The sequence below is a fragment of the Sardina pilchardus genome, chromosome 7 (genome assembly GCF_963854185.1).
Source record: "Sardina pilchardus chromosome 7, fSarPil1.1, whole genome shotgun sequence".
NCBI classification, from domain to species: domain Eukaryota; kingdom Metazoa; phylum Chordata; class Actinopteri; order Clupeiformes; family Clupeidae; genus Sardina; species Sardina pilchardus.
In genome coordinates this window covers 8,636,091-8,653,037 of record NC_085000.1, presented here as the reverse complement: position 1 = coordinate 8,653,037, position 16,947 = coordinate 8,636,091, and the positions used below count along the sequence as shown (strand labels likewise).

Below are 16,947 nucleotides of genomic sequence, written 5' to 3'. Positions count from 1 at the left end.
CAAAGCACGAGGCCCCCGGATGGGTTTTTGGATCTGATAAATGCACGCATCCGCAGGCCCCCGTGAAGGGGCCCAGTCAGCGCTCGTTTGCATGTATTAGCTCTGGAATTGCCACAGTTATCCAAGTACGGTTGGGAGCGATCAAAGGAACCATATCTGATTTAATGAGCCATTCGCAGTTTCACTGTACCGGCCTTGTGCACTTAGACCGGCATGTCTTAATCTTTGAGACAAGCATATGTTACTGGCAGGATCAACCAGGCAGCTGCTGGATAGCTGGCCCGTCCCCAGCGCGCGCTGGGGCCTTCGTTGCCTTTCGTTGCCTTTGGGTTGGCTCGCAGCGTGGGTAGCTGGCGTCACACGTCAGTGTGTGTGGACCTTGTGGACCGGGGGATGCGTTTCTAGGCTGCCGCTGGGGGTTGAGTCCGGCCGCCCGCCAGCCGACGGCCTCCTGTATCGGGCCGCTGAGTCAGACGGGTCGGCTGTGTCTCGCAACAGAACGTTTCGGCGCTGGGGGCGGAGGCTCCGTACACTGTGTAGTGACTTACTATAGTAATTTTCCAAACATTGTAGTGACTATGGTAAATACTATAGTATTTACAACAGTACACTACAATGCCTGGAAAATTACTATAGTAAATCCCACACTATATTGTAGTATATTATAGTATCCCACACTATATTGTAGTATATCATAGTAATGTATAGTATACTACACTGTGTAGTGACTTACTATAGTAATTTTCCAAACATTGTCGTGTACTATGGCCTAGTATTTACTACAGTACACTACAATGTCTGGAAAATTACTATAGTAAATCCCACACTATATTGTAGTATATTATAGTATCCCACACTATATTGTAGTATATTATAGTAATGTATAGTATACTACACTGTGTAGTGACTTACTATAGTAATTTTCCAAACATTGTAGTGTACTATGGTAAATACTATAGTATTTACTACAGTACACTACAATGTCTGGAAAATTACTATAGTAAATCCCACACTATATTGTAGTATATTATAGTATCCCACACTATATTGTAGTATGTTATAGTAATGTATAGTATACTACACTGTGTAGTGACTTACTATAGTAATTTCCCAAAAGTGTACTAGCCTGATTGCCATCGACTTAAAAGGCTCTGCAAGACTTTAGTCTGACCAAGAGTCTGTGCTAACACGGTTTCTCCAAGCGCTGGTTGACCCGCCTCCTTTAAGTGCCTCGATTTGCTACTGGTCGATGTCAGAAAGCGGTTTGCCGAGTTTAAACCAATAACAACACTCTTTCCTCTGCCTTGAACACGCCTCTACCCAGAGCCATTGGAGCTGCTCAAAGTTGATTGGTTCTCGACCAAAAGGGGCAGTTCTGCAGATTTGGGGAATTCAGAAATCCTTCCCGATTAGCAGTTGACCAGACCAGCGACAGCAACGCCGAAGGTGTTACGTCACTGGGAGGGCGTGCCAGGCTAGTAGTGTACTATGGTAAATACTATAGTAAATCCCACACTATATTGTAGTATATTATAGTAATGTATAGTATACTACACTGTGTAGTGACTTACTATAGTAATTTTCCAAACATTGTAGTGACTATGGTAAATACTATAGTATTTACTACAGTACACTACAATGTCTGGAAAATTACTATAGTAAATCCCACACTATATTGTAGTATATTATAGTATCCCACACTATATTGTAGTATATTATAGTAATGTATAGTATACTACACTGTGTAGTGACTTACTATAGTAATTTTCCAAACATTGTAGTGACTATGGTAAATACTATAGTATTTACTACAGTACACTACAATGTCTGGAAAATTACTATAGTAAATCCCACACTATATTGTAGTATATTATAGTATCCCACACTATATTGTAGTATATTATAGTAATGTATAGTATACTACACTGTGTAGTGACTTACTATAGTAATTTTCCAAACATTGTAGTGTACTAGCCTGATTGCCATCGACTTAAAAGGCTCTGCGAGACTTTAGTCTGACCAAGAGTCTGTGCTAACACGGTTTCTCCAAGCGCTGGTTGACCTGCCTCCTTTAAGTGCCTCGATTTGCTACTGGTTGATGTCAGAAAGCGGTTTGCCGAGTTTAAACCAATAACAACACTCTTTCCTCTGCCTTGAACACGCCTCTACCCAGAGCCATTGGAGCTGCTCAAAGTTGATTGGTTCTCGACCAAAAGGGGAAGTTCCGCAGATTTGGGGAATTCAGAAATCCTTCCCGATTAGCAGTTGACCAGACCAGCGACAGCAACGCCGAAGGTGTTACGTCACTGGGAGGGCGTGCCAGGCTAGTAGTGTACTATGGTAAATACTATAGTAAATCCCACACTATATTGTAGTATATTATAGTAATGTATAGTATACTACACTGTGTAGTGACTTACTATAGTAATTTTCCAAACATTGTAGTGTACTATGGTAAATACTATAGTATTTACTACAGTACACTACAATGTCTGGAAAATTACTATAGTAAATCCCACACTATATTGTAGTATATTATAGTATCCCGACCCACACTATATTGTAGTATATTATAGTAATGTATAGTATACTACACTGTGTAGTGACTTACTATAGTAATTTTCCAAACATTGTAGTGTACTAGCCTGATTGCCATCGACTTAAAAGGCTCTGCGAGACTTTAGTCTGACCAAGAGTCTGTGCTAACACGGTTTCTCCAAGCGCTGGTTGACCCGCCTCCTTTAAGTGCCTCGATTTGCTACTGGTCGATGTCAGAAAGCGGTTTGCCGAGTTTAAACCAATAACAACACTCTTTCCTCTGCCTTGAACACGCCTCTACCCAGAGCCATTGGAGCTGCTCAAAGTTGATTGGTTCTCGACCAAAAGGGGCAGTTCCGCAGATTTGGGGAATTCAGAAATCCTTCCCGATTAGCAGTTGACCAGACCAGCGACAGCAACGCCGAAGGTGTTACGTCACTGGGAGGGCGTGCCAGGCTAGTAGTGTACTATGGTAAATACTATAGTAAATCCCACACTATATTGTAGTATATTATAGTAATGTATAGTATACTAGTAGGTTCACTGTTTTGATTCCCAAAGGCCTTGGGAACCTAATTAAGGTGCATGGTATCATGAACACCAAGAAAAACCTGAACATTTTCAAAGGAAATCAAACAATCTCTGCCAAGGCCCTAAAAGTTGGTCATGATTGGATCATTCATCAGGTCAATGAACCAAAACAAATGTCCAGATCAAAACAAATATGGTTTACTGAACACAAAATCAAGCTTTAGACATTACCATTGCAGTCCCCTGATCTAAACTCTGAGAAAAACAGTGGGATGAGTCAAAGAGGAGAATGCACAAGTGTAGACCCAGCAATCTGGACGATCTGGGGAGATTTCGTATGAATGGTCTTAAATCCCTTACTTTGTATTCTCAACTTTTATGGGGTGTCAGAGAAGAATATTACAAGCTGTTTTATTGACAAAGGGAGGTTTAAGAAGGTATTACAAGTAGGGGTGCCAATTGTGAGTGACGTGTTTTTGTTAGAAAAATTCATTTATTTTATGAGATTTTCTTTTTTCTCAAAATAATTTGCTTCCTTTCAATGTTGGCTTTTTCCTCATTTTGTTTCGTTGAAAAATTACAATAAATCACCAGCAGCAGATTATTTTTTATGCCTGTTTTAGTCAACTTTACTCAAGGGTGCCAATAATTCTGGAGGGTATATGGCTACAATCATGAAATAGTAAAATGTAAATGGATGGTTAAATTATGGTCCAGTGTATAGGGCGGCCTATGAGCAACTAGTAAGATCCACAGACTTGCAATGAATTGACTGATCCAAGGGAGGACGCTCTAAATCTGCAAATTGTGACAATCTCTCTGTAATCTTATATTTGGATAAAGAAAGAGCCCGCATTAGCCCACTTTTTCTGGTAGGCCTATCTGTGCAGCTCTTTGATAATTCTGGTACAACATTTTACATTAACTACACATAGCCTAACAGTGGCGCAACTGATAACGAGATGAGATAGCCTATGCGCCTGCTGTGGAGAGCTTGGTTGAAGACCTATGTCATATGATTGGGAAGTCATGCGGCGCTGTCTTCAGGAAGTAGCCTGCGCGGTGTGGATTTCGATCTTGTCTGTTTTTGTTCCCAAACAAAGTGCGAGTCATCGCCGGTGAATCCATAGGAGGACGTGGAGGAGCACCAAGCCAACGTCTATGGGAATTATTCGCTTGAAGTCATAAGACCTCTTCTACATTGACACAAAATGGGACCAGGTTAGAATTTTCTAGAAAATCCGTATAGCGACGATTATATGGTTTCCGCGCAGGACATTCAGCGGCCCGTTGCCGTATCAAGAAGCCTCGGGCTGAATTGATTCGGACTCGCTGGCCATTGTTGGCAAACGAGTAACGAAGAAAACGGACACCATCCAGCTAACCGCTAACGAAATGTGAGTGTCAGTTTCTGAACGCATGTCTTTGTGTGATAGCAGTAACTTATGTTGTTTATAAACGTTGTTGTCTTATGCGACTGCAAACCCTCGTGTTTCAAAATAACGAAAGCAAACACACACCGGCTGAGTTCCATGATAACATACCAAGTGAGCTAGGAAGGAAGCTAACATTGTAGCTAGCTTCTTTATGTTGCTGCTGTATGTTGCTAGCTAACATTAGCTTAGTTGACGCTAGCTAGCGTGTGTCGACCTTCGCATTAACGTAACTGTTTGACAAGCTCATGTTGATGTTAATCGTTGTGATTTGATATCATTTTTAACGTTTAATAACAGTTTATTTAACTTTATTAATTAGAAAGAGCTGTCTATCTCTGAAATTGTGATCTCTCCAGCAAGGTGTCTACGACATGTTCTCTCGAAGCCGGTCTATGAGCTATTAATGTTATCGTCCATTCTGGTGTCTTTTTAAAGCCTTGCTAGGTCGCCTGTGTGAGTGTAAATAGCCCTGGCATCGGTGCTAATATTAATATCTTATCGGTAACAGCTGACTATAATAGTTGTGTCGACGATGAGGGTCAGTTGTCCAGGTATGAAGAGCATGTTTTTGCAGCAACGTTGTGGTAGCACTCAACGTTAAGAACACATTTTTTAGCGGTGCAAGTAAATTACGCATCAGGCCAACATATTTTTTATATTACTTTACTGTCTGTTGCTCTAATTAAGTTGTATTTTGGTTGTCACTGATGTCTCAAGCATGAATGGTGGTGGTTAGTTGATGTTGCTCTTACGTCATTTGCCAACGATATGGGCTCTCTTAAATCCTAGTAATTTTACTGTACAATAATAGCGCACATCTGTATATATGTCTATGGCGCACATAATTTGTACGTAATTTGGATGCGGTAATGTATGACACTCATCAACATTGTGAATATATTTCAGACTGTAGTAGTAACGCTAGCTTTAATGACCTTTTTCTCACCACTGTCATCGCGCTACAGCCCCTCCTGATTCTGTTCTGGGAGTGTTCTGACCCAAAACGTCGCCAAGATAGCTGGACCGAGCAGGAAGCGACACAGCTCAGAACCAGACCCCAGCGGCAGCGGCGGGAGCGGGAGTGAGGCGGGCGACGGACGGCCAGTCAGCGGAAAGTGGCTGAAAATGGCCAGCAGCAACAGCGGCACTAGCACAGGAGAGACGGGTCGCAGGAGGGCCCAGCGCGGTTCCGACGACGCTGGCAGCACCAGCAAAAAGAAGCAGAAGGACCGGGCCAACCAGGAGAGCAGGGAGGCCAAGCGCGCTGCAGCTGGCTCCATCAATATAGAGGCCAAGAAAGGTGAGCAGCAGAGTCAGGTCTCAGTGACTTGAACAGTTGTTAGTCTCCATTAAGCAATGTGTTTTCCCCATTAATCGGTGAATATAAGAATGCACAGAGAGTTGATTTTACAGTTTTGCAATCGGTGTGGATGCAGACCCCAGACAACCTGGATATTGTGGTTGCCTTTGCTGGGAGATATTTTATTCTTCAAGTTGAGTTGCAAGTTGTGCACCTGCAGAGAGCTGATTACAAACGAGAATTGGCTTGTTTTCTAACCGAAGTGTACTGTCCTGTTAATCCACTTTGACTGTTGGATTGCACTCCAATTTCTAAAACAACTCTTTTTTTCAGTCCCATCTCTAGCACTTTTAAATACTCAGTAGTGTTCTTTCTTTTTTGTGAAGCCTGGAGTCTATCGATTGGCTACTCTCTGCAGCAGCACCCAGGGATCAATAGTCTTTAGAGACCAAACTCTGAGAAGGCACAGGTCCATCAATTCCCTCAGTGTGTTGTGGCAGCTGGCCATGCAGTTAAATGCCTTTCGCTGAGAGCAGGTCATGCAGTCTTTTGATGTTGTGGTCTATTCTGCAATTTAGCCTCAGCCGTGAAGTCAGTGGACAGCAGCAAAGAGCTCTGTTTTAAGATTAGAACTGATTTGAGCCTCGTCTGAAATGAGGCGTAAAATGTTAGGCTCTGTGCAGGTCAGCTGTCTGTAGTTTCCACTGCTTTAATACAAACTAAATGAGCCGAAAACATTCTAGAAGTTCTTTGCTCTCTCTCTGCTCTGTTGTTTATCTTTAACTTGAACGGAGGCTCCGTTTGATCATTTATTAATACGTGCATGCTGCGAGCACAGTATTTTACATGTGCAGCGGAACGCTCCCTCCCACTGAAATGTAGAGTTGTGTAGACTTGCTGTAATATCCTGTGTGGATCCCCTCCAGTCCAGAGTCCTGAGGGTAGGAGTGAGTGGCGTTGTTTGTTCAGAAACAACGTAACACAGCACAGCATAGCAAGCATACCTACTCGGCTGCAAAGGTGTTCAGTTTGGAAGAGGAGAAGCAGGAAATTGTCTATGCACTATAGCCTACATAGAGCCGTGTGTATGTGAGTGTGTGTGAGTGTGTGTAGCCTGAAGGACTGTAGATTTTGCCGGAGGAAGGGAGAGCGACTTCCTCATGATATTAGTGATTCCCTGCTGAATATACTGTATGCTCACTGCAGTTTTGTTTCAATAGATGTGTAGGCATGACCAAACTGACCAGAATCGCTTACATGGACAGAAAGGCGAATACTGTACATTTTACAGAAATTTGACTATTGATGATGGGTGCCATCGTGCGATGCTGCATTTTGTTTTCGATTTTGTTGCCGCTGCTGTGGCTATCACGGTTGCAGCGGTCACCTCTGCAATTTCCACTGAGATATGGGAAAGTGAAAATGAAAGTTAAGGTCTGATGTCATTGACTTTGAAACAGCTCCCTGATTGTTTTGCAAGAACAACAACGAGACTCATGCGAAGGAGATGGCGCTGTGAGTCTCTGCTCGTTGTGTTGTCCTCTGTTTTCGCCTTGCTTCTTAATCTTGTACATCGTTATTGAATTTCATTTCACATTATGAACAGTACCAAACAAGCTAACACAATTCCTTAACCAATACAAGCTGTATCTAGAAAGGCTTTTGATACCGTTTACCCAGACACATTGTAAGTTAGTAATTTACCTTTCCAGCTGTCATGTGACTTAACCATTCCAAAATAGCTATTAAAATGTCAGTATGTCATGCAAGTTTTGTTGTCATGGAAATGAATGGACTAATACACAAGCACAATTTCACTCACCATTTTTCGCTGATATGGAAGAACTGATACATAACATTGAGTTGCAAATCACCAGGAGAGTGGAGAGAAAATTAATGGTCCCATAGTGGAAATAATGGCGAGGGAAGGAATCATCCTGTCTTTTTGCATATTAAATATTAAATATTAGTTTACTACCATGCCAATTTAATAGCATCATAACAGCCATTCATAAAAGTCTGAATAATTTACTCCAAAATCAACTGAGATATGTGGAATTGCAATCCAACTTTTCCATTGTTGTCAATGAAATGATGCACTTACTTGATGTTAAAAATGCAAACAAATTCTTAAGAGAATGAAAAGGTTCTAACTTTAAAGCAAGTAGGTACACCCACACATCCTGCACAGTTTGGGAAACACTGCCATCGAGCACTTCTCAGAGCTTTTAGAAATGATGAGGTTTCATTTTAGCCTGATGTCCCTTTGTGGTTTGGCAGCATAGCATAATCTTCTTCACCTTCAGGCTTTGCTCGCACAGCACATCACTACCTTTCAACAGAAACACCCACAGAATATTCTGATTGGCTCATTTTGTGTGTGGTAAAAATGCATGAGATGGGGAAATATCATCCAATTGAATGTCCTTGAGCTGCTGTGTCTGCAGGGCTTGCTGGATGGGCGACTGCATCCACCTGACCTGTTTAGCCAGCCTTGAGGCTCACAGTTAGCAGCACCTAGAGCAGTCGGCAGGAGTGAGTGACTGAATCTCAGTGTCGTCCCCCCAAGGTCTAAGGTGCCCTGAATCCTCACACACTGAACTGACATCCCTAAGTGATCAAGTTTGCAAGGATGTAAGAGTTCAAAATGCTAATAACAGGAATGGGACAGCACCTGTAATTTATCATTAAATTGAGCACACACAAAAAAGACTCACAGAAAGGGTGCACGCAAGCCTTCAAGCGTTTCACAATTTCGAAGATGCCGGGAGAGCACATCAGAGAGTGTGTGTGTGTGTGTGTGTGTGTGTGTGAGGGAAGACCTTGAGATTCAGCCAGTGAGTCATATAAGGAAAGTGGTACTGAGTAACCTACATTTTTAAAATTGGTTTGTTTGGAAGTTTGCCTGTCACCCTGGCAAAATCCAGGTCATGCCCTCTCTTCAAAGGATGTTTGTATGAAGGAGTATGAGTTATTTGTTCCTTGTTTAGCCATGTTTCACGGCCCGTGATCTTGCAGTTGTCTCTCTGGCTGCTGCAGTATGATGTAGCTCAGTGAGGTGTTACATGAGCCGATGTAGATCTGGGTTGGCCCAGCAGACCAGGCCCTTGTGAAGGTCAGTGGATCCATGATCGCTGTTGTGCTGCTGTGTCTGGCTGGACTGGGTTTATTGCAGAGTTCCAGTTCCGCTAAGCATTTTAGCCTTAGAGTTCAGCGTCAGCTACCCCTCTCGTTAGGCTATGTCCTTGGCCATGTCCCCAAAGCTTACGTACTGTATGCCCCATATGTCCCACAATTAAATTGTCCTTCACCCACCTAACTGGAAGGAAGGTCATTACATGCCCTCATTGTACCCGTTTTAATGCAGTGTTATAAGATTGAATTGACTTAGTCTCTGGAGATAGCAGAGCTAACGGTGCACATAGCTCTTCGCTGGACCTGCTGCAACCTTCAGCCATCCTATGTTAGCTGGTCCATCACCATTTCACTTATGGGTGGTGGTAACATAGTGGTTAAGGAGCTGGGCTAGAATGCAGTAGCCTGAAAAGTTGGGGGTTCAATTCCTGGCGTCCACCCTTTTACCCTTGAGCAAGACACTTAACCCCAAGTGGCTCTGGGGACAATGTAATCCCTTGTGCCAGTAATATAATTGACATACAAGTCAAGTCTGCTGAATGAATAAACTCCTTGGCAGAGTTTTGTACAAACTATTGGATTAGCTCTGACTAGCACTGCTAATATCAAACCCAAGCTGGAGGAGCTGAGACTTGGTTCTCCCAGCTGGGGAAGAGGGGTGCAGCACGTGTGCAGTTCTCTGTGGACGGACTCCAGCCTGAGTTTGGAGTACTCGTGCACCTTGGCTGCATTGTCTGCTGTTTTTGTTTTCTAAGCCCCTGTCCCAGTTTCTCCTTGGCTGGCACACTGCACTGAGCCATTCTCTCTGAGGGTCAATGGATGAATGCAGACTCTGGAGAGCTTTTTCACTGTAACACACACACACACACACACACACACGAACATCATACAGGCGTGCACAACACACTCACTCATGCACTCCAAGACACACGTGGTAGTGCTCTAAATGTGTGACATGGGTGTGTGTGTGTGTATGGAGAATATTGGGTCATGTCATGTGTGTGTGTGTGTGTGTGTGTGTGTGTGTGTGTGTGTGTGTGCTATTGCAGGCCATAACTGCAACACCCAGCTGTGGGGTGTGGTGAGGAGACTATTCCCCTGTGACCTTTCCATAAAGCCTTGGAAGAGGGTGTGTGTGGCCAATGTTTGTGTGTGTGACGAAGAAGCAGGAGGGTGTGTGTGTGTGTGTTTAGAGTTAAGGAGCAGGGAAGGAGTGAGGGAGGGAGAGAGAGAGAGAGTGTGTGTGTTTGTGTGTGAGAGAGAGCTAAGAAGGGAGAGAGAGAGGGTGACAACTGCTGAAGGGAAAGTGATCATAGGTTTAATGGGACTCTGAAGCCTGATCTCAGTCACACACACACGCCACACACACACACTCTCTGTCTCTCAAAACTAAGCTTACTGGATGAGCTGTTTGGTGTTTACTGAGCCAGTGCCGAACATGGTGGTGGTGTGGTTGTGCTCAGATGAACAAGCTCTCTTTAATAGACATGAGAAGGAAAGGTAAAGTTGTCTTGTCTTTGTTAGCCCAGTCAGTGCTTTTTGTGATGTCTCAAGGACAGTGTTCAACTCTTTATAGCTCTTATGTAATTCTTCTTATCTTCCTGTCTGTTTTGATTTTGATTTGTGTGATTAGGTGGTTAGCTATGGCTATCATGTACTCTGACCCTGTTTTTAGGTGTGTCATTTTCTTTTAGTGATGGTAAAAAGTGTTGTTTTGGTGTTTCAATGTTTATGGTAAGAAAGAAATAAGCTTGATTTGTATAATGCTGTTTGTTGGTCACTCAGAGAAACTTACTGTTCTTACAAATTACAGACAGTAAATGGAAACTGCCCCAATCCTGTCTCTCATCTATGCAGTGTAGGCTACCACTGACCACCACTAGACTCAATGAATGGTCAGTGAGTTCTGCTGTAGCTTTTTGTTTCTGGGGCATTTTTGCCGACTGCACAAGTCAGTTGCTGAAACCGGTACATGACCTGTTTTCTCACTCAAACTACTGGGAAGTTGAGTGCTAATGTGATTTGGTGATGTGTGTTTGTGACAGTTAGTTAGTTAGTGTATTCATCCCCAATGGGAAATTCAAGACGTGGAGTCTTTGTATCGGAATATTTTAGCCCACATGTAGCGAGTGGGCTTGGTAAAGGATATGCCCACGACTGTGATATGTCCATAAGCACGAGTTTAGAGGCCACATGCATGAGTGTCATATTTCTCATATTTACACGTCCATATGTATTCCCCCCCCCCCCCCCCCAGTTGTTCCCTCTCCTCAATTGACTGTAACTGTAACGTAATAAGAGCTACCTCCCATTTTCCCCTCTCTCACTCTCTGAGAATGAAATGTAGATGTTTTAGAATTTCAGGCTTAAAAAGCATCAAACACTATTATGGTCACTAACAGTGAAGAGTCGGTGTAGGGTTGTGCCTGGATATTCCCACTCATAGAACGACTCTTGCCCAATTACAAATGGTTGTATAATTTCATGTGTTTAACAGCTGTGTGTGTGTTTGCAGATGTGTTCATGGACTGGAAGCAGAACGCAGATGCGGTGATCGTGAGGCTACGCTGCGCGGGTGGGGTTCTGAAGGCGGAGGATGTAAACACCGCATTCTCTGACACCGCCTGCAGGGTGTGCTTCCCAGGTGAGGACCGACCCAAATGAATGTGCAGTAGTGCAGTAATATCAAATTGCAGTGCAATCATTTATTGTTATTCATGGTAATAAATTATCAGCAGCAACATTTTTGAAATGGAGGTTTCATTTTTTTTTAGAAAGTCTTGCCTTTTAAGTTATTTCAGGACGCTTGACCAGTGATACTGGTGAGAGGTTGTTGGGTTTGATGGGGAAACCACTATTTTTGTGTGTCGGTATTGTTGTAGTTGTCAAGCTATTTTAGCTGAACAGAAAAGTGTGTGTATGTATGCCTGTGTGTCTCTGTCTGACTGTCGGTCTGTCTGTCTGTCTGTCTTTCCAAACATTTTTCTAGCTGCCCAGCTATTTTAGCTGAAGAGAAAAGTGTGTGTGTACAGCAGGAATAGTCATGTGTGTGTAATGGTGTTGATTACATGAGCCCTGTGCTCCTGTCCCCAGATGGCACGGAGTGGAGCTGTCACCTGCACTCTGAGATCGAGGGCTCGTGCAGTAAGGTGCTCTTCAAGGAGAAGGGCAGCATCCTGCAGCTGGTCATGAGCAAGAAGATCCCTTTTAACATATGGCCCACTCTCATGGTCAGCCACTGCACCGTCATCTCCACATATCTAGTACATTACATAGCGTCATAGGGCTTTTGATTAATTGATGTACGACATGAAGTTATGTTTTGTACGTTTTTTCCACTGTATAGCGTAATAACATGGAGAGCGAGCCGGTGAACATCAAGATGGAGAGCGGCAAAGAGCAGGTGATCAGCACCGCGGAGACGCCCAAGCCTGCTGCCCAGCACGCCACACCACCGGGGGGCGCCGAGCAGAAGCGTGGGAAAACCGACCGCGGTGTGAAACGCGGGATGAAGAACAAAGCAGCGGCAGAGAGGCCGGAAGGTGGTGCGCCGAAGCCCACCGATGGCGCCAAGCCGGGCCAGCCAAAGGCCGACGCCACCCCAGAGCCCAGTGCCAAACGCACCGTACGCACAAACAAGTCCTCCAAGACCCCCTCCTCCTCCACCTCCACCCCCACCACCCCCACCCCCACCACCACATCCACAGCAGGGGCCGCCTCAGTTAAAGACCCCCAGCCTAAGCCTGCTGTCAATGGGAAACTGTGCAACCTCACTCCCCTTGCTGACACCCCTGTCACAGCCACCACCACCACCACCACCAGTACCACCACCACAACCAGTAGTACCACTACCAGGGACAACAGGGTAGCCACACCAGTCAGAGACCGCGAGCGGACACCTGTACCAGCAGCAGGGCCGGCCAGCAAGAAGCCGGATTCCAAACTTCAGGTGAGGCTCGCCAAAAGCAGGGAGACGACGCTTCAATTTAGGCAAATCAGTTAATGATCTTTATAGCCGAATTTCCATTCAGTGACTGGCAGACAGACCAACAGAACTGCTATACTTGGAGCACAATAAGAAGTATTGCTCTGCATGCTAGCTTGACGCATAAAAGTTACGGGCACAGTTCTGATGGCTGACCAAACTGTGTTAGTAGTGCTAAACTCTACAGCGTGTCTCCCAAATCTGTCATGTTTGCTGGCACTGCCTAGTGGTTCCTCCTTATGCTGTAATAACCTAGATTTGTTGCCACCAACACGGGTCTGTGAAGGTTACGCAGGTTACTGAAGGTTTTGACTTGTGTTTGACTTAGGTCACTATATAGTTATAATAATAATTATAAACTGTGTTGTTGGCCCTTCAGGTTGAGAGGGAAGAGCAGAAGCCAGAGCAGCTGGCTGTTTCAGTAGCCGGGTTAGACGCGCACCCCTCCCCAGCTCCTGCACGGACACCCAGCCCAGCCAGCGGCCACAGGCCCGAGACGGCCACCAACGGCCTGGCCAGCCACGCAGGCCAGGGGGACAGGAACACCAGCCCTGTCCCAGAGAAAGACACTGACGAGCGCGTCGACGCCTCCAAGAGCCCGCAATCCCCGCCTCTGGGGTCGGGCAGCCCAACACCAGCCACGGTCCTGAAGGACGACGACGGCGACTCAACGTGCAAAGCTGGAGTGGAGGAGGAGAAGAGGGACAAGTCAAAGGAGGAGCCTCCGGAGAAGAGCCAGGAGGAGGAGGAGGAGGAGAAAGGTGAGCAACCTGCGTCACATCAGGCATAAAAGAGGAAGTTGTGGAGTTTATGTGTGTGTGTGTGTGTGTGTGTGTATGCACGCACACATGTGCGGTGTAAGACTGCTGACCTGATTTTCATGGTATGATGGAAACTTGTAGCATGGGCCCAGGAAGATCAAATACATTTTTGGAGTGACTTTGACTTGACACATTCAGTTTCACTTTCATTAATTATTATTATTAATGTTTATTTGGTATGGACATAGCAATTACATTGGACAAACCAGATGCATTGATTTGAGTGTTTTAGCACAGGTGCTAATTCGCAACACTTGTCCATACTGTTGTGAGACATGCCATTTTGCTTTGATGGAGGTTTGCAAGCTTGAAGTGCCCCCTCTACCATAATTGGGTCTCAGTGCCCATGGGGATTCAGGTTCGATTCCAGCCTGCTGTCATGTCCCATCTCTCTCCCACTCACTTCCTGTCTCGCTCCACTGTCCTGTCCATATAAAGGCAAAAAGAATGTATATAAAAAAACATGAAAGTCATGTCTGTATCTTCCTTTGAAACTGCAGATATCATAAGCTCAGCAGTGAAAATGTGTATTCTCTCTGTAGCCCCTGAACCCATGGTGAACCTGAAGTTAGTGAAGAACGACTCGTATGAGAAAGGGACAGACCTGATGGTGGTGAATGTGTACATGAAGGGCATCTGCAGGGAGACGTCCAGGGTCCTCTTCAGGGAACAGGACTTCACGCTCCTTTTTCGAACCAGGTGAGTGTGGTCTACTTTTGCACAGAATCTCAGACCACAGCAGCTGTGCTCTTCTCACACAAATCAGTGCAATTGTGTTTGTATTTCTGGTCGATAATCTCAGACTAAAGTGTCTCTTTAAAATCTGATAGGAATCACTCAAATATATAAAGACATTTTGGACTAAAAACTAAGACTCTGTTCTGTGTTTTCTGCCCTAGTGACCCTAATTTCCTGCGCCTTCATTCTGACTGTGGACCAAACACTGTCTTTAAGTGGCAGGTCAAACTCAGGTGAGATACACACCCTGGACACCCTCTCCCACTTTTGGTTATGCTTCTCTGTGTTTATCAAGGTCAGCTTGGTGTTTGCAACACTTGGCTTTTGAGCTTGTCCACTCTGAGGCAAAAACTACATTTTGTACGTGTGTGTGTTGGCAGGAATCTGATCCAGCCCGAGCAGTCGAGCTATGCCTTCACCCCGTCCCGAATCGACATCATGCTGAAGAAGAGACACAGCCAGCGCTGGGGGGGCCTGGAGGCCCCCGCCACACAAGGTCTGCTGCCAAGCTTCTACTTGGAACCGCGCACGCACTGTCTCCATAGACAGACACAAACAATAACTCGCACACGTGCGCACGTTCATGCACACCCCAGAAAGATTAACAACAGTGTCCTGAGTCTATTTTATGCCCTTGATAATGCACCCTCAAAATAACTGTGTCGGTAAGGCACATGACCAAGTAATCGTCAGTTAACACTGTCGGTTGTTTGAATATGCTGAATTATTCGTATGCACACCCTTAATGACGCATATGAGTATATTTTAGGGACATTCACATCTTTCGTGGATGGCTGACAACTTATTGCCTCCAAGATGTCTAAGGTCATTAACTGTTCACAAGAGAGGTATTATTAGGACGTGCTTTGTGTATTTGTCGTGTTTTTTTCCCAGTCCAGTATGTACATGGAAAAAAGTCAATACAGAAAGATGATATTCTTTCACTTCACCTGTTCTTCCATCTCCCACTTGAATTTAGTGTGTGTGTGTGTGTACGACGTGTGTGTATTTGTGAGTTGGGCAGGTTGCTTGTGTTTACATGCACAATGTAGGCCACTGCTTGGTACTGGAATGTGATGGCAGGGTGAGCCAGTAACTTAATATGGATTCCAGTCCCCTGGTGCCCCAGCGTGGGAGTGTGTGTGTGTGTGTGTGTGTGTGTGTGTGTGTGTAAGTGTGTCATGACCTGCCCAGAACTGAGTGGTGTCCCTGACTGCACCATTGCCTTGCTTCAGGACAAACCTAAAACACACGCACACACACGCACGCACACACACACACACACACACACACACACACACACACACACACACACACACACACACACACACACACACACACTCACACCCCAGTGTGCAAATGTGAAAATTCATTGTCCCACATACTATTCTTACACTTGCAGTATGACTGCCAGAGGTCACATAGTAAACATTTTGCTGTGATGTCCATGCAGTATGAATTGGGTTTTATCCGCTCCTTCCAGCAGCTCTTTTAGTTCTGACCCTTGGCTTCTAACCACAAGCTCCATCCTCCTCTGTTTAAGGTGCAGTGGGGGGCGCCAAGGTCGCTGTGCCCTCCGGCCCGTCTTCCTTAGATAAGAGCCAGCCAGGTAGCAGCCAACACGCTTTGCCCACGAAGGAGGAGCCACGGGTGGGAGAGGAGAAGCCCAAGCCCCCCCGGACTCCAGAGGATGCCGGTCTGGACACCGTTAGTCCGCGCTCCGAACACGTCGCCATCAAACAAGAGTCCAGTGTCACTACGGTAAGAGGGAGTCTGCGGAATAGACGCAATATAGGGTACATATAGGATCTAGAATAGTTCATGCCAATTTGCCCAACATCTGTGTGTGTCATTTTCAAGAAATGGGAATGAAGGATGTATCAGGGTCAGTGGATTAGTGCCATATCCCTCCCTTATCAGTGTGCACAGATTTACAGTGGCATGTATTTCAGTTCAAACACAGTTCAGAACAAGAAAAAGTAACCCATGAATGTCAAATGCTTACACTTTAATTGAGCTCCTTGTTCAAAGGCTCAGTACTCAGGAAATACACTTGGCTAAGTCTGTCGGTGTGCTGTCCTATATCAGTAGTTCTAGAAGCTTCTGCTAAATGAATTACGGCCATTTGCACGTTATTATAAGATTAGCACAAGCGTATTGGGTGCCTAGGGATGGATCCACCTTGTACAACCTACGCAAGACCTTGTATCTGTTTGTTAAAGTCAATTCATTACCCTGACTGTTAGAGGATGCGCCAGATCCTACGTGTAGCCAGTGGATCTGCTTATCAGTGTGTGTAATATGTGTGTGTGTGTGTGTGTAGAGATAAGGGAGAGGAGGCAGAGAGCCTGCACTTCGTCTGGCACAGACTGGTACAGACACGGCCAAAGGTCGCTACTCGCTACTTCCCAGCGAGCTCATCAAGTAGTTTAATATCTGCTGCTGGGAATTACAGTACGCTGC

General features: G+C 45.0%; 1 protein-coding gene across 4 annotated transcripts in view; it reads left to right on the top strand.

Annotated features, from left to right (window-relative positions):
* Positions 1–4,077: 4,077 nt before the first annotated feature.
* The window catches only part of usp19 (ubiquitin specific peptidase 19), a 28,498-nt gene continuing 15,628 nt past the window's right edge, over positions 4,078–16,947 (top strand). The window contains exons 1-10 of one of the 4 annotated variants that reach the window (XM_062540609.1): positions 4,078–4,466; positions 5,471–5,805; positions 11,456–11,584; positions 12,034–12,170; positions 12,287–12,889; positions 13,305–13,686; positions 14,289–14,445; positions 14,646–14,717; positions 14,865–14,980; positions 16,034–16,245. In XM_062540609.1, coding sequence (XP_062396593.1) covers positions 5,631–5,805; positions 11,456–11,584; positions 12,034–12,170; positions 12,287–12,889; positions 13,305–13,686; positions 14,289–14,445; positions 14,646–14,717; positions 14,865–14,980; positions 16,034–16,245 — 1,983 coding nt within the window. In that variant the 5' untranslated portion in view covers positions 4,078–4,466; positions 5,471–5,630. Of the gene's footprint in view, positions 4,467–5,470; positions 5,806–11,455; positions 11,585–12,033; positions 12,171–12,286; positions 12,890–13,304; positions 13,687–14,288; positions 14,446–14,645; positions 14,718–14,864; positions 14,981–16,027; positions 16,246–16,947 lie in introns of all 4 variants that reach the window. The other 3 variants (XM_062540608.1, XM_062540611.1, XM_062540610.1) reach the window with 3 other exon arrangements.